The 21,359-nt window shown below is 53.7% G+C and overlaps 1 protein-coding gene across 1 annotated transcript in view; it reads right to left on the bottom strand.

Moving 5' to 3' along the window:
- Window positions 1-21,359, bottom strand: part of PITPNM3 (PITPNM family member 3) — a 90,065-nt gene that overhangs the window by 64,234 nt on the left and 4,472 nt on the right. The window contains exon 2 of the mRNA XM_059997811.1: window positions 7,974-8,069. Within this exon, the coding sequence (XP_059853794.1) occupies window positions 7,974-8,069 (96 nt within the window). The remainder of the gene's footprint in view (window positions 1-7,973; window positions 8,070-21,359) is intronic.

The following is a 21,359-nucleotide window of genomic DNA, read 5'->3' as shown; positions in this document are numbered from 1 at the left end:
ACAGGAATACCCCCTCTCTCTCTTTAAAGAGACAGGCCTTCCTGGTGAAGACCTTTGTGCCTTTTCTCATAGAGCAGACATTAAAGGGTCGTGAGGAGAATTCTTAAGCTCATCGTAACCGAGAACAAAGAGATAAGACCCATTTCACTGCCAAAGAACTTGACAGAGCACATGGAACCAATATGGTGAATCTAAAGCTTGGGGATCTGTCCAGAGTTCAGAACCACTCAAGCTCAGTCATCCAGACCCCATTTCTGGCTGGGACACCTCCTCCTGCCTTATTTGATTATTTTATGTGATCTACTTAACACCACTTACCAAATCCTTAGTATGCACTGAGGTCGTTAGAAGTGTTTTACAAACACAAATTTATTTAATTTTCATAACAATTCTAAAAAAGTACATATCTCCATTTTATAGACAAGGAGACTGAAGCATGGAATAGTTCAGTAACTTGCCGAAGGTCACTGGCTAGAGCCAGGATTTAAACCCAGATATACTATTTCAAGAGTCCTAAAATCCTGCCCTCCTGATGGCCTGCCTGTCCTGGACATCCTGTATTGGCTGCCCAAGCACCACACGCCACCAGACAATTTCCTGAACCCGGTGTGTTCCATCTGGGCACGGTTTACACCTCTAGGCAGCGTCATGCTCTGGGCAGAGCCCTGACTGGGTTCCAGTCCTGAGCTGCTACATGGGAGCCTGTACCTTTACAGATGTCCCTCAGCTGTTCCTCTTCTCTTATTGCTTCCGTGGGAATAACAGCTCTGGTTCCACAACTCTTTCTAGCAAACTTTCATGAGGACGACTGACATAGTAAATTTGAAAAGGCTACACAAGCCAGAATGCTGTAAACAAGTATCAGGTAGTACTATTCTTGGGGAAGCAGGGTCACCGGGGGTTAAGAGCTCCGTTCTGGCGTTAGATCGACTCTTTTCAATCCTGGATCCACCATCTGCTAGCTATCCGACCTTGGACAGTAACTTATGTTTTATGAGCCTCCATTTCCTCATCTATAAAAGGACATCACAGTAATGCCCACGTCCTAGAATTGCTGTGAGGATTCAATCAGATAACGAGACAATGAAGGTAAAGTGTGTACAAGCACGACTAGCACACGGCGGGAGCACAGATGTGCATAACAGCACAGGAAGATGATGGTACCACCATTAACACCACCACCAGAGCACGTGGAGTTATGCCCCAGTTCCAGCTATGCTGCTGCCTACCCCAATGTCATTTTGTCCCAGCTTCGGAGCGGGGTCGTCAGGGTCAGCCTGTAGCCCACCTTGAGTGCCTATGTCTCCTGGCTCAGTTACCCAAGCGTGCAGTTTTCTGCTTGTTCATTTAACATTCATTCTACAATGGAGGGCTTCCTGAGGAGCTGCTGTACGCAGTGTGAGACACGACCTCCATCCTGTAGGAATTCAGCTTTGTGAAAACACACAGCGGGAAACTGACACAGTCAGATGAGTGAGCTGGGGCTCCTGGCCCAGCGCCGGGTAGGCAGCAGGTGCTTGCACGTCCTAGATCCTGGCTCTTCTATAATGCGTGATCCCTCTCTCACGGTGTATGTGAGGCTATCAGAACCCCGAGAGGCTTCAGCATCTTCTCCCTCTTCCTTGTATCTGCGTGACCCCCCTCCATCCTTCCCTCTCGGCCTTCTGTCTCTCTCTCTCTAGGAAATGTATCTCCTCTCAGACTCTCCCCGTGTTCCTCCCTGCTTGATGCCCATCCCTGACCCAGGTCCCTTTCCACTGATCTCCGTCCCTCTGGGTCCTGGGGTTTCTCTGTCTCAGGCTCTCTGCCGTGTCTGTCCCTCCCTCTGGGCCTCGATCACAATTACTCTTTGCTCTCGCTCTGTCTTTATCCCAGAACCTGTCTCTCTCCTCTCTCTGGGTGGATGTGTCTCTTTCTTGATCTCTTCTCTGGGTTTCTCTGGGTGCCTGCCCCTCGGAGCTTTCCACCTCTGCAGGCCTTCTTGGTGTCTCTGATCTCTCTTTCTCCTGGGTCACTGTCTCTCTTTCAACTCTCTTGGTGTGGCTCTCTTGGTGTCTCTCTTGGTGTGTGTGTATGTGTCCCTCTCTCCCGTCCTCTCTGAGTCTCTCTTGCTCTCTTTCCCTCTCTGCTTTCTTGTATTTTCCCTGGCTTCCTTGCACTCTCTGCTGCTCCCCCCACCCCCCGCCCCAGGCTTCAGCCTGCCTGTCTCTCCAGCCGCTCCCCGGCCCCCCACCTCACAGACGAGATTTCTCTCCTTCTCTGGGCCGCTCCTCTGCCCCTGCGCTCAGTACTCAGCCTTAGATCTTCACCCTGGCAACAATGGGCTTGTCCCCTGAGTGGCAGCAAGAAACACACACACACACACACACACACACGCAGCAGCTGAGAAATCTCCTTTTGGAGTCACTCAGGAGAACCAGGGAGACGTGTGCCTCAGCTCTGAGCCTCCGCTCAGTTTCCCCTCACTGTAGTTGGAGACTCCCAGTGGAGGCCAAAGGCCGCGAAGGGCTTTATCTGAATAAACGTCCTGGTTATTGACTTTGCTTTTTGACTCCTGGTGACTGTTCCCTATGTGCCAATGCTCAACCCTGGTGACCCCTGGTGCGACAGAGTTTTTGCATCTACTTCGACCCCCCTGAGCCCCAGTCCCTGCCCATTCTAGGTGCCAGGCTCAGCCTCACCCACCAGTACCACGCCCCTGGCCTTGACCTCAGACTGACTCCGACCCGGAACAAAACCTGGATACAGCGAAAGCCTTTCTTCCTACCCTGGGGCCTCTGTGTCTGCTGGACCCACAGGACTTCAAAGCGGGGAACCTCCTTGTCCCGTGCTAGGCAGGCTTCACCTGCAGCTCATGGAGCTGAGGGCTCGGTCACCTTCGGCCATCAGCCGGTCCAGGTCCCTCCAGCACTCCTTGCCTGAGGCCAACAGGCCAGTCTCTCCACGGACCAGATATGTGCTGCTCTGGGGCCTCTGGGACACAAGATTGCTAACCTCCCCGACTGGGGACCGCTCGCTCCATGCCCCACCTACGGCCGTACCACCACCCTCTCTTCATCACAAGGGGGTCCCCACTCAGCCCATTCCCAGAAGCCTTTGGGGCAGCTCCTTGGCATTTGCTTCTCTACGTCCCCTCCCCCAATGAGAGGGAGGGTCAGGGGTCAGCGACACACCTGTGCTTTGCTTCTCTGAGGGCTCCTTTGCCCAGTTTCCCAAAGCGATATCCTCCACTCCAGCCACGAGACAAAGCCTGTACCCCTGCTGTGCTCCAGAGGGGGGACCCGGGGCCCAGAGGCTCAAGACTCGCCTGAGGTCAGACAGTAGCTAGTCACTGCCCCAGCCCTGAGGAAAACCTGGCTGCTCTGACCCCAGACGACCTGCGCCACTTCCCCGTACGCTCAGAGATCCTGAGTTCTGAGCCTCTGGTGTCCTGGTGCAGGAGCAGGGGCACACAGGGCCACTCCAGAGCCTGGGCAGGAAGCACGTCCAGAGGCTACTGGGCCGGGTCTGCCCTCCTGCACAGCGCTGAGCAGGTGCCCCCCTCGCTCACTCTGGCCACACCAGCCTTCCTATTCACTACTCCCATAAAAGCTTCACACTGGCTGTTCCCACTGTCCACAACACTATTCCCCCAGACCCTCACCTGGCTCATTTCTTGCGATTCGGCTCTCAGGTCAAGGCCACACCTGCTGGGGGCCTCCCAATTGCCCAGCCACTCTTACCACAGTCCCTTATGTTATACTGGGGGGGAGTGCCTCCATTTCTTTTTTAACGGCATTACTAAAGCTATAACTGACATTCAATAAACTACACATATTTAAAATGTACAATTTGGGAGTTCCCTGGCAGTCCGGCAGTTGGCCTCGGCGCTCTCACTGCCGAGGGCCCGGGTTCAATCCCCGGTCACGGAACTGAGATCCTGCAAGCTGCGCAGTGCGGCCAAAAAAAAAAAAAATACAATTTTTTTTTTAATTTTTAAAAAGTACAATTTGGTAAGTTTTGACATAGGTGCACACCCAGGAAGCCATCACCCTAATCAAGATAGTGGACATATATCCATCGCACCGAGAAGTCTTCTCCTGTCCCTTTTGATCCCTCCTCCCCACCTCCAGGCAACCACTGATCTGCTCCTGTTGCCATAGACTCGTTTGCATTTTCTAGAGTTTTCTATAAATGGAATCATAATATGCACTCTTTCTCAGTCTGACTCTTTTTCACTCAGCACAGTTATTTTGAGATTCATCCGTATTGTTGTGTGTATCAGTTCATTCCTTCTTATTGCCAAGCGGCATTTCATGAATACTGAATACATGAATGTACCGCAATATGTTTATTCATTTAGCCATTGATGTACGTTTGGGTTGTTTTCACTTTGGGGCGATCATAAATGAAGCTGCTATAAACATTCAGGTACATGTCTTTAGGTGGACATATGTTTGCTTACCTCTTGTGTAGATACCTAGGAGTGGAAAGGTAGTTGTAACTATGATAAACTGTCTGAGAGGCTGCAGTCTGTCTTCCGAAATGGCTGCCCCATCGTCCGTTCCCACCAAGCAGACTTTCAAAGTCCCAATTCCTCCTCCTCCTGGTCAGTTGTCTCAATGAGTCATTCTAATGAGTGTGAGGCAGTACCTCATTGTGGCTTCAGTTTACCTTTTCCTAATAACTAACGACGCTGAGCGTATTTTCATCTTTCACCTTTCATTTTTCATTTATCTACCTTCTTTGGTGAGCTGTCTGTTCCTCTGCATTATTTTATTTATGGAAACTATCAATAGAGCTCGCTTGCTTGGACATTGTCTTCCCACCCATCACCACTAAGCTGTAAGCTCCATGGGGGTTACGACAGTGTCCACTTGCCCTGCATCCCCTACACCTGGAATAGGGGGATGGACAGATACCCAATAAATACTTGAGAGAGTAAATAAATGACTCTGAATTCTAGCCGCTGCTCTGCCTGACCCTCTGTGGGACCCTAAACAAGTTTCCCAGTTCTTTGGCCTCAGTTTTCCAGCCTGTAAAATGAGGTCAGGGTGTTGAACTCAAACACCTAGAGGGCCCCCTAGCTCTGACATGAGTTTGAGCCATGTCCCCTCCTGGACACCATGGGTTTCCCTCACTCTGCACTCCAACCTTGCTAGACTGTGGCTCCCCAGATACCCTCTGACTGTACTGACAGGATGGGGAGTGGTGCTTCTTCTGGGTCTGGGAGCCTGCAGCATCCAATCACGGGTACCAGCCGCCCTGAGGCCCCATGCCTGCTGCCACAGCCCGGGGAGCTGGCATCCTGCCCAGGGGATTGTTATGGTCCCGGATAGCTCCATACTCCTCCCTGACTTCCCCCCAGTCCCTCCCAGGCCTTACATACACAACCAGAGCCCCCAGAGCCTAAGAGTCTTCCTCTGCTACTAGACCATGAGCCATGAAGGTCTCTTGTCCCACCAGGTAAACCCTAGTGCTGGACAAGTGGGATGGAGCTTAAGGAAGAAAGGGAGGGAGGAGGGCCCCATTTTCAGTAATAAGTCGAAGAGAAAGGCCTGACCTGGGCTCCAGCGCCTCTGCCCCCACCTTGCTGTGTGAGCCTGAGAGGTCCCTTCCATGCTCTGGCCTCTGCTCCTGACAGTGTGGCTCCACCACGGCTGGAGGTGGAACTGCAGAGGCAGCAGGTTGCAGGTGGGGACAGAGATCACACCCAGGCCAGGGTCAGGGCTCAGCCTGGGCTGGAGAACAGAGGCAGGGAGGTGACCCTTCAGAGCATGCCCAGAAAGCCAGACACTCATGGCCTGGCCCCAGATGCTGAGAAAGCCCTTGGGAGCAGAGAAGGAGGATGGCTTTACCTCTTACTGCCCTGAGTGGAGGAAATATGCAAAAGCCTTGTCCAGGGAGACCACAGGGAACAGACAGGAGGTGAGGAGTTGGCAACGCAGAACCAAAGAGGTTCCAGCAGCAGGTGGGCGGATCCTGGGGCTGAGAGCTACAGATGCTCTGGGAGAGGTGACATAGGAAAGGTTCAGAGACGTGAGGTTCAGAGGTCTGGTAGGGAGTGCTGAGAGGTGGAAGACAGGGAAAGAGATGGGAGAGTGTGTGATCCTGGGATAGTGGAGAGAAGGAGAGACAGAAGTGAGGGGGCGGGGAGGAGATGAGACAAAGGAATAGAAGAGAAGGTGGGGCCACCCATAAGAGAGGAGTGAGAGGGGAGGCCAGTTTGGGAACTGCAGACAGAGCAGTGAGATCATGGGGGCAGAGGACAGAATGCTGAGGGTCCGCAGGGAGGGAAGCAGGATGGATCCACAGCTGCTCAAAAGGAAAGCAGGTGCATAGGGCCCATGGGGATGGAGACGGAGCTGACCGGCGCCACCCGCAGACGCCTCCCGCGGGAAGCCATCATCGGCATCTGGGAATGCAGAGCCCTGATGAACTGCAAAAGTATTTTAAATGAAAGTGTTCTAAGCATGAAAATATTGAAGCCGTTGTTGTCACACTTTGCGTGCGTTGCTATGGAGAAAGTCAGCCCCGGCTGCCACTCCAATCAGACGCCAGTGGGAGACAGGAAAGAAGCCCCAAATGGGCTGGTTTGGGGTTAGCATCAGGGAGGGGGCACTCCATCCAGAGTCAAGAAAGGGGGAGGCTCAGGCTGGGGCAGCATTCCACTGCCCCGCCCCCACCGTGCCTCCCCGAAAATCACCTGAACTGGATACAGTCTCCATTTCTGGAGGCACAGAGCTGATAGGGAAACTGAGGCCCAGAGCAAGTGAAAGACTTGCCCAGGATCACAGAACGAGTCAATGGCACGGCTGAGACCATGTCCCAAGTGTCCTGCTCTGGGTCCTGGGGTCTTGCCAGCGCATGCTCTGTTTCTCTTTCAAGACCCCATTCAGCCAGTACTTCAAAGCTGGCCCCATCCCAGGAGTAAGTCAATCCCCCAAATACGGTGACTTCCCAGAGTGGAGCTGAGCCAGCCAAGTGAGACTTGGGGGCCCTCCTAGCCTGGAGACCCTCCTAGGCTTGTGCGTCTCACCCAACCCCGCATGGCCCAGGCCAGCATGACTGTGAGGGTCCTCTCTCCTGATGTCCAGGCAGACTCTGCCTTCCACTGGTCCCCACACCTGCCCTGCACATCCTCATCTCTGAGACCGTGCTCTCTGCCTGAAATGCCCACCCCATCTGGTGTCCTCTTCTCCGATCCTTGTAACGTTTCTTGTTTTCCCATCCTCACTTAGCGCCCCTTGCTACGTCCGGCAGGCAGGCCGTGCACCCAGCACTGAAATGCAGAGCTGATGCCCTCCCCTCCCTCCTGTCTCCCCTGAACATCTGCAACTAACTCGTCCACATCTCCACTCCAGATCCCCCTCCCACCTGCGGGCTGATCTTGAGAGTCACCTACTGGGTCACATGCAGGCTCATCTCTCCATTCCCCCTGCCGCATGGGCCTCCAGTTCCTGGAAAGCCCCGTCTTTCCTGCTTCAGCACCATCATACGTGCTGCGTCTTCTGCCTAAGGCTCTTTCCTCCCGCTCTTCTTCTAGCCAGCTCCTGCCCTCAGTGCTGCAGAGAGGATATTAAGGACCTCCCCAGCCTAAATCAGGCACCCCCATCATCACTCTTTCTATTAACACTTGGTGCTTTTTACTCAGGGGTATTAGCTCCCCTTTGTGACTGTATTTTCCTTTATGTAATTGTTTGATGTTGGCCTCTCCCACTAGACTAGCAGCTTGATGAGGGCAGTGGCCACGCCTATCTGTTTACTGCAGTACGGTAAGCGCCTGAAATATTGTAGGGACTCAGCAAATATCTCAAAGAGTGAATGACTGGATGCTGAGCCCCAGCCCTGAGGGGACTCACAGATTGGGTAATAAGGAAGCACGGAATTGCAGTGTCTGAGTGGGGAGAGATACTAACTCCCAACAGGGATCCCCTTCTTGGAGCTTCTAAAAAGGTCACCCAGACAATGATGGGACGATGAGACTCACTCACCTCTAGCATCAAAGAATTCATCATCAGAGCTCTCCACTGAGTCGCTGAGGACATTTCGAAGGTGCCAGGGGGCACCACCGCCCGGAGGAGGGCCACCTGCCAAAGGAAACACACCTGTTAGCCAAGCTTGAGGCCGTGTCCTGACATGAAGGAGGTAAACCCAGACTGCCCCTGGACCAAGGTTTAGTCGGCATCCTGCACGTCCCTGCCCTCCTGACTTCAAGTGCACAGCATCTCGCAGAGTCCTCCCACCGCTATGCTTTCATTTAAGACCCAAATTCCTTTCTGAGACGGCTCAGTGGGGCAGGAACGAGGGTGCCCATTTTGAACACACCAAAACCGAGACCAGAGGTAGTTAAGAGATGTTGCCAAGGTGACACGGTGTATCAGGAAGCATCAGGTAAGTTTTGCTGTTTTAATAAATGATCTTAAAACACTAACGGGCTCCTTCGGTCTCCGGGCTTGTGGACCCCTGCGGCCGTCGCCCGGCTGGCGCCAGGTCGGCTCGGCGGAGGGAGGGCCTGGGCTGTGGGTAGGCGGGAGGGAGGTTGCCTTTCCCTGTCTCCCCCCGGGCCGCCTGAGGCGGGAGGAAGCAGCGGCAAGAAAAAAAAAGAAAGAAATAAAAAGGGCTTCCCTGGTGGCGCAGTGGTTGAGAGTACGCCTGCCGATGCAGGGGACACGGGTTCGTGCCCCGGTCCGGGAAGATCCCACATGCAGCGGAGCGGCTGGGCCCGTGAGCCATGGCTGCTGAGCCTGCGCGTCCGGAGCCTGTGCTCCGCAACGGGAGAGGCCACAACAGTGAGAGGCCCGCGTACCGCAAAAAAAAAACAAAAAAAAAAAACAGTAACGGTTCATTCCTCACTCACACACAGCTAGGAAGGGGCCTCTGGCCACGGCGGTCACTCAAAGACGCCACCTTATGACGCCAGCATCTCGAATCGAGACTTCCGGTTTTGCAGAAGCAGGGAAGGAGAGCACAGAAAGGCACGCCCAGTCGTAAATGAGTCTTCCCACACGTGACACACTTCTGCTCATGTCATTGGCCAAAGCAAGTCACGTGACCAAGCCCAGCTTTAAGAGGGTGGAGGCGAGGAGAAGCAGACACCCTGAAGGGCATTAGTGATGTCTGTTGCACACATGTGCAGGCCAGGGAAGGACTGCAGCCTCCCCTGGGGAAAAAGCCCCACACTAAGAGAAGGGGGACCTGAACTTGAGTTCCACCCCGTCTCTGCCACTTGCAACCTCTGTGGCCATTTCCTCTTCATACCACAGCCTCAGTTTCCCCTTCTACAAAATATCGGCAACAATCAATCCCGAGCTGGAAGGATCAGAAATAATGCATGCTCAGCGCCTCTATCTCGGGGGGCGCTCAGTGATGGTGACTGCTATTATTATTAATATCTGCAGAGGCCAGGACATGGGGCTGAGAGGATCTCCAGAGCAGGCAGGAGCAAGTGCATATAGAGAATGTGGCCCCTTGCCCTGGACTCAGCCTCAACCCACCTCCTACCCCACGACCGGAGGGAGGAAGGCCAGAGGCAGAGCTGGGTCAGAAGCCTCCTCCCCTGACCCCCATTCTCAGAGCCCCCTTTACTTGGCACTTTGGGACTCTCATGGAACCAGCTGGTGCCCGGCACATCCAGGAAGCCCTCCACCTGCTCCCTGGACACGTGAACTACTGGAGATGGCATATGAATCCCAATCTAATTGTAAACATTAAAACCATAAAAGTGGGGCTTCCCCAGTGGCGCAGTGGTTGAGAGTCTGCCTGCCGATGCAGGGGACACAGGTTCGTGCCCCAGTCCGGGAGGATCCCACATGCCGCGGAGCGGCTGGGCCCGTGAGCCATGGCTGCTGAGCTTGCGCGTCCGGAGCCTGTGCTCCACAACGGGAGGGGCCCCAACAGTGAGAGGCCCGCGTACCACAAAAAAAAAAAAAAAAAAAAACATAAAAGTGTTAGAAGAAAATTGACCTGGTAATTTTCCTGAGGAAATAATCAGAGAAGTATACAAAGATGGCAATATATAGTTGATCATCTTAGTGTTCTGGTAATACTAATAAACTGGAAGAAATCCCGGTGTCCATCCACAGAGGATCAGACATACATTGATACACAGTCATCAGGGGAATTCTTTGCAACTGGTAGGAAAATCAAGTAGCTCCTTATGTACTGACATGGAAAGATGCCCACGGAGTATGGGTAGAAGAAAAAAAATGCACATTGGTCCCAGAATCGTAGGTATCTTTTGACCCCATTTTTGAAAAATATACTTATACCTGCACACTGAGGGTATGTACAGCACGTTAGTTAAGAACTCAGGGTCTGAGGTTGGAAGAGGCCTAGATTCAGGCTCAGGCCCTTGCCTCTTAGAAGCTGTGTGATGTCAAGTGAGTCCCTTCACCTCTCTGTGCCTCATTTTCCTCTGCTATAAAGTGAGGAAAGCTCATACCTGCCCGATGAGTTTATTGTAAAGATGAAATAAAATACATCGAGGTGCTTAGCACAGGGCCTAGCATATAGCAAGTGTTCACAACAGTAGTTATTATACAAATGTACTCACACATGCGTTAAAATGTCTGGAAGGACAGGCACCGAAACATCAGTAGAGATTATCTCTACAGAGTAGAATTTGATAAGAAGCAGGGAAAACTCAATTTTTACCCTGCACATATAATTCCATATGACTATTAATTTTATAAATTCATCTTATCGGTTCTAAGACGTACATTTTTTTCACACTTCAACATCTTTAAAATTGGGGTGTGTCTTACATGATGGCATGTCCTCATTTAGCTGGCATTGTTTATTCTTTCCTGGGGTATAGAAAATAATGACGCGTCTTACAATTGACTGCATCTTAATTCAATGGAAAACAGTAAAATCGCCATGCACACAAGGTACGCCTTCCTCCGTACGGCCCTGGCCATCCAGTACATGTGGGTTCTTGCATCAGCAATGCCCCTACCTCAGTTTCCCCATCTGTGCAATAAGGAATCTGACAGAGACTTTCCCCTGAAACTTTTCAACTCTGACTGATGTTTGAGGAGCCAGTCTGGCACATAGTAGATATGCATGAACCGGTGAGAGGTGGGCATTCCCCCAGCCATGGCTAGAATGCCCATCACGATGCAGTCCTCAGAAAATCTGCTGCAGCCTCAGCTCCCCACACGGAGTCACCCTGCAGGATGCTGGCACTGTTCCCTGCCCTGAGCTCAGATCTCAGAACGTAAACTGTTCCTGAAGGGAGAGGCCAGCACAGGTCAGCCCAGGGACACAGCCCTCCTGCCTGTCCCTTCTGCCCCACCCACCACAAACTCCCAAACACACACCCAGCTTGAGCTCCATGGCTTGGAGCCAGGCCAAAAGCACTTTCTGAAACACAGAAAAGGCAGAGGCCACAGGGAACACTGACCTGGGAGTCGCTTCTAGGTGTAAAGCTGGGTCTGCCATACACTCTCTGTGGGGACCCTCTAAGCTTTTGATTCTCACCCAACAGTGTGGATGGCATGACAGGCTGATCAGCAATTTCCTGCCCGTGACCCCTGGATTTATTGCGAGGGAGTTTGAGAATCGAGATTCACCATAACTGAGTATTTCTAACGTGGATATGGGACCGTTTCCCAAATGTATGTGGGGGAAGTTCTAGCTAGTGCAACAAGACAAGAAAAAGAAATAAAAGGTATACATGTTGGAAGAGAAAAAACAAAATTGCTTTTATTCTCAGATGGCATGATTGTCTATCTAGAAAACAAAAACTCTGCAAAATCTACAAAAAAAGAACCTACTGGAACTAATAACTGAGTATAGCGAGATCGCAGGATACAAGATCAAAATTCAAAAGTCAGTTGCAATCCTGTATGTCAGCAATGAACTGGAATTTGAAATCTGAAAAACAATACCATTTACAATAGTATCAAAATAAAATAAAGAAGTGCTTAGGTATAAATCAAATGTATGTGAAGATTTCTGTGATTCAAAAAATACAATCACTTAAACTTCTTGATTTTACACTAATTTTATGTTTTCTCATATAAACCTATCCCTTTTTTTTAAACCTATCCCTTTTATAGATGCTAAAGGTATAAAAACCATCAGGCATCCCATATTAATGTGCAAATATCCCTTGCTGTCCAAATCTATTCCATTACTAAGAAAGCAAGAATCTGGGTACTCAGGACAGTCATGTCAGCCTCATCTACTTGGCTCCTGAGTTTGGGATGGTTAGCAGCAAGGGTTTAAGTAGCGATGGGTTTGTCTGAAGCTGTATCTGAGTCGATTTGGGTCCTGAGTTTGAATAGTGAGGGTTCAGCAAGAAGCTCCTGGTAATGGTGGGTCTCATACCTGTACAGTATATACTCCACCTGAGAATGAAGAAGGGCAAGGATATTCCTGCCAACCTCTCCCTCCTAAATAGAGTGTGTGCTGGAGCCTGAGGAAAAGAGGAGAGCTCTGGAAGTTGTCCCTCTCTCACTCCCACCACCACATCCATCCTTGCAGGCCGCCATCATCTTAGGTCAGCTCAACACCCATAACACGCGTGACGGGCTGGCCTTGGGGAGAACCCACCAGCAGGGAAGGCTGCAGGGAGGCCAGTTCAGCTCCATTTGAGGGAGATGTTCTCCCAGCTAGAGGTGGGCAGAGAGGGAAGGAGCTTCTGGGTGTCAAAGGGAGCTGTCCATCCTGCAGGGCGCTGTGTGAGATGCTAGGGACACTGAGGTGAATAAGAGGGACAGGGCGGGGCCCGGCCATGGGGCCCTCCCAGCGCGGACACTCTGCGGGGTGTGGGTGATGGTGGCAGTGGGCAGGGAAAGCAGACCTGGAACAAGGAAGCAGCAAAGATCGTTTCAGCAGGAGAAAGTGCTGGGAAGAAAGTAAAACGGTCCCTTCCTACCTCCACCACGTCCTCCTTCCTTGAGTGTCTCCTACAGACTACACTTCAGAGTGTAATTACAGCCTGGAGAATAGACAGGCAGGAACGCGTGGATCTGTACATCCACCGAGGAATGATGACAAGGGCGATCGGCCCCGTCATCAAAAGAACTCTGTCACCTGTTCGAGTTATAAACGCTGAACCAGCGCTGTTTCTCCTTCCACATGAACCCTTCACCTGATTGTTGACTCTCCTTTGCGGCAGAAATCTACAGTTGATTTTCTCTTCAAAGGCATCTTTTATCTGGTTTACTTTTATCTTCTTTGTTTTCAGAATGCATACCTGCACTGGTTTTTAAATACACACTGTAAGTTTGCTTAAACCTGCTACAGTTCCTCCCTTCTTGCAAACAACCTCCAGAAAGGGAGAGATCTCGGTTATCTACCCTGGTGTAAAAAAGAACCTATAAGAATGGATCATGTTAAGAAGCAGCCGTCACCTGGGTTCTGGGTGGAAGATGTTCCCTTCATCTCTTCCTTCAGGGTGCAGGCTTTTCAGTGAACGGCAAAGATCATACTTCAAAAAAGGAAAACAGTGATAGACAGAGTATCTTGGGAGGGGTGTGAGGGGAAGACTTTTCTGAAAAGGTGTCGGATCAGTGGAGACTTGAATGATGAGACACAGCCAGACATGCTAAGCGTGAGTGTGTACGTCTGTATGTGTATGCATGCTCCTGGCACACACGTGTGGGATGGACAGGCAGAGGAGAAGGATGAGAGCCTGTGGTAAGAGCTGGAACAAGTGACGGAGGGGGAGACAGGTGTAAGGGGAGGTGAGAGAAGAAATGAAGCCAGACCAGGTAAGATTAGGGTTAAGCTTAGGGTTAGGATAAGGTAGGGGGTTGCCTGCTTGTTGCGGATGGGAGCTCAGCACAGGTGGATTTTAAGGTTCCAGCCTCCACCCAGCGTCTATCACCTGCAGACTTCAGGAAGAGGGAAACACAGATGCCCAAGAGGGTCAGGAAGTCTCCCAAGAGACAGGGGGCACAGGTCAGGTTGCTAAAGGCCACACGTGATCTTGAGAGTCAGAGAAGTGGGTGCCACGATCCCAGAACAGCAAGGGCAAAGGCCCAGAAGCACAATCTCCTTGAGGTGGGTCCCTGCCCTCCACCTCTCTGCATTTTCTGTGTCCCGTACAGGGTCCCAGGTGAAAGAGGGCCAAGGGGTGTTTGGCAAACAAGCAAATGAACAAAAATGATCTGCTAGCTGCTTCACAGGTATTATCTAAAGTCATCCTAACCAAGCCTCGTGGAGTGGGTGTCATGAATCCCCATCTTACAGCTCAGGAAATAAAGTTCAGAGGTATGAAGTCATTCGATTGAGGTCATAAAGCTAATAAGCGATGGAAGCAAGATTTGAAGCCAGGTCCACATGACTCCAGGGTCTGTGCTCAGGACCACCATGTTGGGTGCTCTCTAGCAGAGCTCAGGGCACGGGGCCCAGGTCTTCTCTTCTCTTCCCTTCCCAGGCTGCAGCGTCCCTTCCGCAACCCCAAGGCTCGGCCTACTTCTTCCAGCAGACTCCTTCTGTCCCACCTTCTCTACCACACTTATTCAACTCTAAATCAGGGGGCTTCCCTGGGGGTCAAGTGGTTAAGACTCCGTGCTTCCAATGCAGGGGGCGTGGGCTCGATCCCTGGTCGGGGAACTAAGATCCCGCATGCCTCGAGGCATGGCCAAATTAAAAAAAACCTCTAAGTCAGGATAAAAGAGAAAGGGGAATATCCCAATCCTTCCCGGCAATCCAGAGAGAAACAAACGATCCTTCACACCCCACGATACGCTGATCCCCCAGCAAAGCTCAGGGTACGGTGGGGGGCCTGCAGTGGGAGGGGCTGCTAGGAGCCAACCCCACCCTCTCTCCTGGCGCATCTACCCACCACCATCAGGTCCAGTGCGGTCTCCTAGACCTTGTCACAGGCCTGGGTCTCCCCAGCGTGGGTGCAGCCAGAGGTCACCCACTTCCCCACCTTGGCCCTGGCTCCCAGGGATGCAGGAATAGGCAGATGGACAGATGGACAGGAGTCAGCAGTGGGTACTCTGCCCAGTACCGGGGACCCCAGGGCAGCCCCGGCCTGAGGGTCAGCCCCACCAGAAGGGAGTCACCACCCTGCTCTCAGGAGCCCAGTCTGAGGGGAAAGACATTTCACAGTGAGGAAAGCCCTGGCACAGTAAAGTGAGGGAGGTGGGTATTGGCCGACTCTTCCTGGGCCAGACCTTGGGCCAGGTGGTGCCCAGGAGGAAGGAGTTGGGGACAGAGCTGAATGGGCTCAATCCTGGCTCCTGGGTGCCAGCCTTGGGGCCCAGCCCTGCACAGGGCACAGGACAAAGGAGGGGTGGGCAGCCTAGACTCTGGGCTAAATGCCACCCCTACCTCGTCTCAGAGGTGTGGACAGGACCTCCCAGAGGCAGACACCCTGCAGGCTGAAGGGCCCAGAGGCCTTCCTGGGGGAGGAGGCCCAAGCTGAGCCTTAAAGGAAGGGTGGGCAGGGTTGGCCAGGCTGGGGCAGGGTGGGAGGGAGTAGAGACATGGGTCAAAGCAATCGGGCCATTTCCAAGAGACGCTGGGTCCAGAATCTTCTCCTCAAGAGTAAGAAGTCTGGCTCATCAGAGCAAGGGAGGGGACATAGGCGTCTGCTGTGACAGCCACGGCCCTGTGGGTGTTCAAGTAACACCTACCAATTTCCAGACCTCCAGGGAGTCACAAGCACCTCTGAGCTGGCCAAGGTGGGCTGCCTGGCTCTGAGCCTGCTGCCCGTGAGTGTGGCCGCAGCTTCGGTGCCCAGTCCTGCCTGAGGCCACATCTGAAACCACGGCCTGGCAGGCCTGCGGGATTCCAGCAATCTGTGCCTCGGAAGAGGACGGGGCCGAGGGGGAGAAAAGAGCTCGGCTGTGGGCTCATTCAGGCAGGTCCCTCGTCTCCAGTCTGTCTCTGTCTCCTCTCTCTGTCTCTCTAACATACACAGACACACACACACACACACACACACACACACACACACACACACACACACGGGGATGGCAGGTTCTACAAGCACAAGCATCTGGGTCTAACTACTGACAATCAATGCTGCGGAAACCATCAGGCTGCCAGACGTCCCGTGGGCAGTGGGAGCCCCGTTAGAATCACACTTCACAGCTCTGGCCTGGGGTCCCAGGGGTCCATCCACTTGCTGGATGCAGAGTGAGAGATGCAGAGTCTGAGTGAGGCTCCTACTGGCAGGCTGGGGGTCTCTGAAGGCCCACCTCCTCTCTGCCCCTCCTCCCGCAGCCCTGGCTTCCTTCCTCCTCTCACTGTCGGCTCCGCCACTTCTCAACTGGTAATCTTAATAAATGTCACTACGCCGCTCTGTGCTTCAGTCTCCTCCTCTGTAAAATGGGGGTAATAACAGTCCTTCCCCAGGGTTGCTATGAAGATTACGTGAATGAATATTTGGAGAAGGTTTGGCATGGTGCCTGGCGCTCAGTGCTATAAAAGGGTTTGTTAAATAACATAAATAAATCATGATATCCACGGGCCTTTCTCTGGTCCTTTCACAGGTGGGAGCTCCCAAGAGTGGGCCCCTCCGCTTCTCCAGCCCCTGGAATGGGAGCCCAGAGGGCAGAGCAGGAACTGAGGCTGGAAGCTCCGCAGCCCCGACAGTCTTGGGGCTGCCCCTGGTGCACGGCTGGCCCTTCTCTCCTCTCCACCGGCGCAGCTTCCTGGGGCTGTGTCTTATCTGCCCCCCAAACCTTGAGCTACCTAAGGCCAGGACCTGCTCTGTCTGCAAGCTCCTCCACCCATAAGTCTGGGTTCCAGCAACACGTCGTCACTGGGAAGGGCCCCCCTCGCCCCCCACCCCAGCCCATACCATGTTCTTTCCCTCCAAGACTTTGCTCCTGAACCTCCCGGTACCTGAAATACCCTCCATCCCCACCCTACCCCAGCTGAAAGCCTTCTTTGACCCCAGTGCTGGTCTGGGTACCTGCCTCTTCTGTACTTCCATGACATCCTTTACCTGTGCCCATCAGAGCACCAATCTGCAGACTAGGTCCAGGCCTGCCTGTCCCACTGGGCTGTGGGTTCCCCCAGGCAGAAACCTGGTAGGAATCCTCCCCAGGCCCATAGCCTCTTCCAGCCCAGGGCTGGGCACAGAGAAATCTCTTGTTCCACTCAGCATGGCCCAGCGCCAGGTAGATCTCAGGAGGGCCCCCTCTCAGGGAAGTATCCCATAGGGAATGTCCTCAGGCCCCCTCTCTGGGTCAGGATGAGTCTGACCAGACCAATCAGGGCCAACCAGCCCATGCTCAGCCTTCAAGGGGCTACGGGGCCACCCAGGGAGAAACAAGAGGCCAGGAGAAGCTGCTTCCAGAAAAAGGCATTATTGAAGGAAACCAGTGCTGGTTGGGGGTTGGTTGCTATAGAAACATGTCCTAACTATCTCCCAAACTGCTGTAAGCGCCACTGATGAGCTCGTGTGCTGGGCTGTTTCAGGGCACATGCCAGGAGTCCCAGAAGGGCCTGTGTGCTGGGGTTCCCAGCACCTGGAGTCCAGATCCCGGAGGACCCTGAAGGAATCCAGCTTCCAGGGAACCCACGTAGCTCCATCAGTCCAGGGGTGGACACAAGAACCGAGGCTGAATTTTCCTGAGACTAGCCATGGCCCAACCTTGACCTCAACCACAGCCTAACCTCGAGCTGACCACAGATCAAGTCACAACCCCGATCACAGAACAACTGGGACCTGATCTCAAACCAGGCCATGAAGCCGAGCTCAGGCCAAGCCACACACTAAGCCTTGACTCCGTCACAGACCCAGACACACGGTCGGCAGTGACTCAAAACAAAGGAATGCCTCTGGCCACCGACTGACGCCTGACCCTGGCCATAAACAGCACCGGGCAAAATCAAGGCACTGTATCCTATAACTTCAGGGCTATTTTCACAGCTAACACTAAATTCTGTATAGCATTTTACACCACTGCCCGGGATCTGCATGGCTTTCACTTCCTATCATCCTCACGGCAGCCCAGGGAGGTCAGTTCAGAAGGGCTCCGATCCCTCTTTGCGATGCCAAAAAGGAAGCTCAGACGGGACCTGCCTCCCGTCATGCTCCCTGCGCCTGGGGGTGGCCTGGGGGTGGGATGACAACCCCAGTCTCCCAGCAGGACACAGTTGGGCCAACCAGTCGTTTTGGGGAAAAAATGTGCTTTTTGAAGACCTGCTGGTATCTCATAAATATGCTACTTAAATACCCATTAATTACCTGATTTAGGAGAGAATTAGTGATTAATAGCTTTGGCTATCTATTGTACTTTCATTTGCTCTGCCCGTTCGGCTCCCAACAGTTCTGAGTTATTTGGAACAATTCTCTCAAGCCCCAGATGTCCCACCAGACTCTGTCCCACCAGACTCTCGCTCCATAAGGGAGAGGTTTTCTCCTGCCTCTAAAGGGAGCTCCCAGAGCACCTGCCAATTCACCACCGATGGCTCTGCCACCTGCAGCCTCCTCAGGAGGGCGGGGGAGCCCAAAAGACAGGACAGAGGGGCCCCTTCAGATCACCCCAGGACCCACTGAGGGGAGCAGGGAACAAGAGACCAGGAGGGACCCAGGCATCCAATCAGGGCATGGGGAGACCAGATTGGGGAGGGTCACAGAGTCAGCGGAGGATGCTGGGGGCTCCTTGAGAGGAGCTGGCCAGCTTTTTGGTAAGGTCACCAAAGGCTACCGTTGGCCTGAAGCAAGCGGCAGTAGGGGAGCTGTCCCCACCGGCCAGGGCCAAGGTGACTCCGACCGGCCATTTGTGCTACCTGCCACTCTGGAGTGACTACAGAGCAAGGATGGGGCCCAGGGTTGCCTCTGCCCCAGGCTCTGCATTTGGTACCAAATCACAGCACCGGGAATTGCCAGCTGGGACCCCGGAGGCAGGGCTGCGTGATGCTCTCACCGCTGCTCCAGATTACACTGTACAAGAAGGAGAGAAAAAGGCAGCAAAGGGATAAACACCACCCCACCCCACCCCCCACTGGGCAGTAATGGGAAGGCTGAAAATAGCTCCTTTTACCACAAGGGATGATTTCAGAATTGCTCAGCTGAGACCAGCCTCACGGGGCGGGGGGGGGGGGGGGGGGGGCGGAGTTGGAGGACTGGCGGCGGGGGGGCGGGTATGGCAGGCCAAAGGGAGCTCTGATCAGGAGGACAGCAAGCTGGACCATGGCCACAGCAGCCCCAAACCTCCCAAAGACAGACTCATGGAAGAGTTGCAGCCCCTCGAGCCCGCAGCCCGGGTCCTGCACACCTAGATCCCCGAGGAGGTCAGGAGCGCAGGACATGACGTGCTCTGCAAACACGGAGCCGAGCAAACACAGCATCGGCGGCAGACAGCTCGGAAGAGGCCTCTCGGATCCTCCAGAACTCCACGCCCCTCCCAGACAGAACCCAATGTGTTTCTATTTTTGCTTTCAACCCTTGTTTGGCATCCCCGGCTAACGGACGGCTACTTCCCCTCCCTCCCGAACAACGGGTCATCTAGGAGGGGGAACACCTCCTCGCTGGCCTTCCCTGCCCCAGGTCTGCAAGTTAACAGGCTGACCCTCAAAACGGAAGACGAGGCCCCAGACAGGCACACACATCCCTCCACCAGGATACCTGGAGAGAACAGCTTGACGCCCGAGAACTCCGGTTTCTAGAGGCAGATGCATTAGCACCTGCCCCCCTGCCAGCCCTGACCGCCCCAGAACCACAGCGCCCGCCCCCGCAGGTCCTGTATTCACCCCACACTCAGGTCACAGCCCAAGTCCCTACGTGCCACCCCCAGCCTCAGCCGGGCCCCAGCTTGAGCCGTGACCCCATCCGCGAGCGAACCTCACGCATGCCACCCTGCGGAGAGTCTGGAGGAGGCGGGGTGGGGCACCACTGCAGGGACCCAGCGCTCACCCACAGCCGCTGACAGGCAGGGGCACCTCACGCGCGCGCCCCCCGGTGGCCACACGGCTCTGCAGGCCTCCGCAGGCAGGCCGACTGGGGCCCTGGAGGTGGCATTTACCTCCGGAGTGACTCACTAAGGCTCCCATTCGTTTGCGAAAGGGGCTGCAGTGTAGCATTTCCCTTCTCTTTAGAAAACAAGAATTGTAGAAGAGGGAGTATAAAGAGATTTGAGGGAGTGGGTGGGGAGCTCAGATCCCATTTGATTTCCAAACTCATCTGTTATGCACTCTCTCCTCCCCCTCCCCCCCCAGCCCTTCCCCTGGGGGCCCTGGCCGCACCCTTCCACGTGGCTCCTGGCTGAAGATCTGGTGATAGGCTGGGGCCCCGGGACCCTGAAGAGGCAGATGCTCTCCATGTCCCGGTGCCCAGCTTCCCATTTGTCCTCCCATCCCCACTACCCTTGTGAGGGAGGAGAAGGGAGGAGGTGAGGGCCCAAAAGGCACAGTAAAGCCAGTGGGGAGCGAGGCCAAGAAGGAAAAGAGAGCAGTGTTTGAACTGGAGCAAACTCAGAGCTGTCCTGTCCCCCGAACTCTTTCTTTCCCATTCCCCTTTTACAGACGAGGAAACTGAGACCGGAGGGGCAGTTCAAGGGCAACCAGTGACCGAGCCTGGTCTGTTCTTTGTTACACAGTCCAACTCCTAGGAATGCTGAATCCAAGAGAAGAGACCTAAGTTCTAATTCCAGCTCTGCCTCTGACTTTATGTGTGACCCTAGAACCAGACACTTAACACTTCCAGGCCTCAGTTTTCTCATCCATAAAATGGGAACAACATCAGCCCTACTTCAAAGAGATGCTGCCGTGCCATTGGACAGTAAAGCATGTTGACTGCTACCAAAAAATGAGCCAGACTGTCCCCAGGATGATAATCCCTGACGCTCTCCCTCCCTCTCCCAAGCCTGGAATCCCAGAGAATTTCTGGGGGGCACCCAGAGCCTACTGAGTAGCTCCCAGTCCTCAAAGCCTCACTGGTCTTGGGAGTTCACACCCTCTGTCGTTGAAGACACCAGAGCTCAGAGAAAAACCCTTTGCCTTTCTGGCCTCAGTGTCCCACTTGCATAATTAACAGGTAGGACCAGAAGATCTCCAAGCCTCTTCTAGACATGAATTACCACTGTATACTAAGATGTATACGAGAAAACATCCCACTTTCTGGCCAGTCCGACACAGACATGGCCCCAGCAAGGGGGGCCTAGCCATGTCCTCGTACCCTGTGTTCCACCACTCGAACACCAGCTAGGACTGGGGCTTCACGCGCTGGGGGTAGGACTCTGTTTTAACTGTGCTGTCTTTGACTCACCACACCATACCACAGCCAGGGCTAAGAGGCAGCAAAGGGTCTCGATCTGGGGCCTGCTGGGGCCTGCCAGGTCGGCTGCTGTGACACGTAACTCGGCAGAGGAACCAGAGACTGGCCCAAGCTCCAGCACTTCCCCGACTGCATGGAAGGCCCCGAAGGCTTCCTGGGGGCAGAGTTTTATGAAGGCCTT

This window comes from Delphinus delphis, chromosome 19, assembly GCF_949987515.2.
Source record: "Delphinus delphis chromosome 19, mDelDel1.2, whole genome shotgun sequence".
Classification (NCBI taxonomy): domain Eukaryota; kingdom Metazoa; phylum Chordata; class Mammalia; order Artiodactyla; family Delphinidae; genus Delphinus; species Delphinus delphis.
Note: the sequence above shows the minus strand (reverse complement) of the source record. Positions and strands in the feature narration are given on the sequence as shown.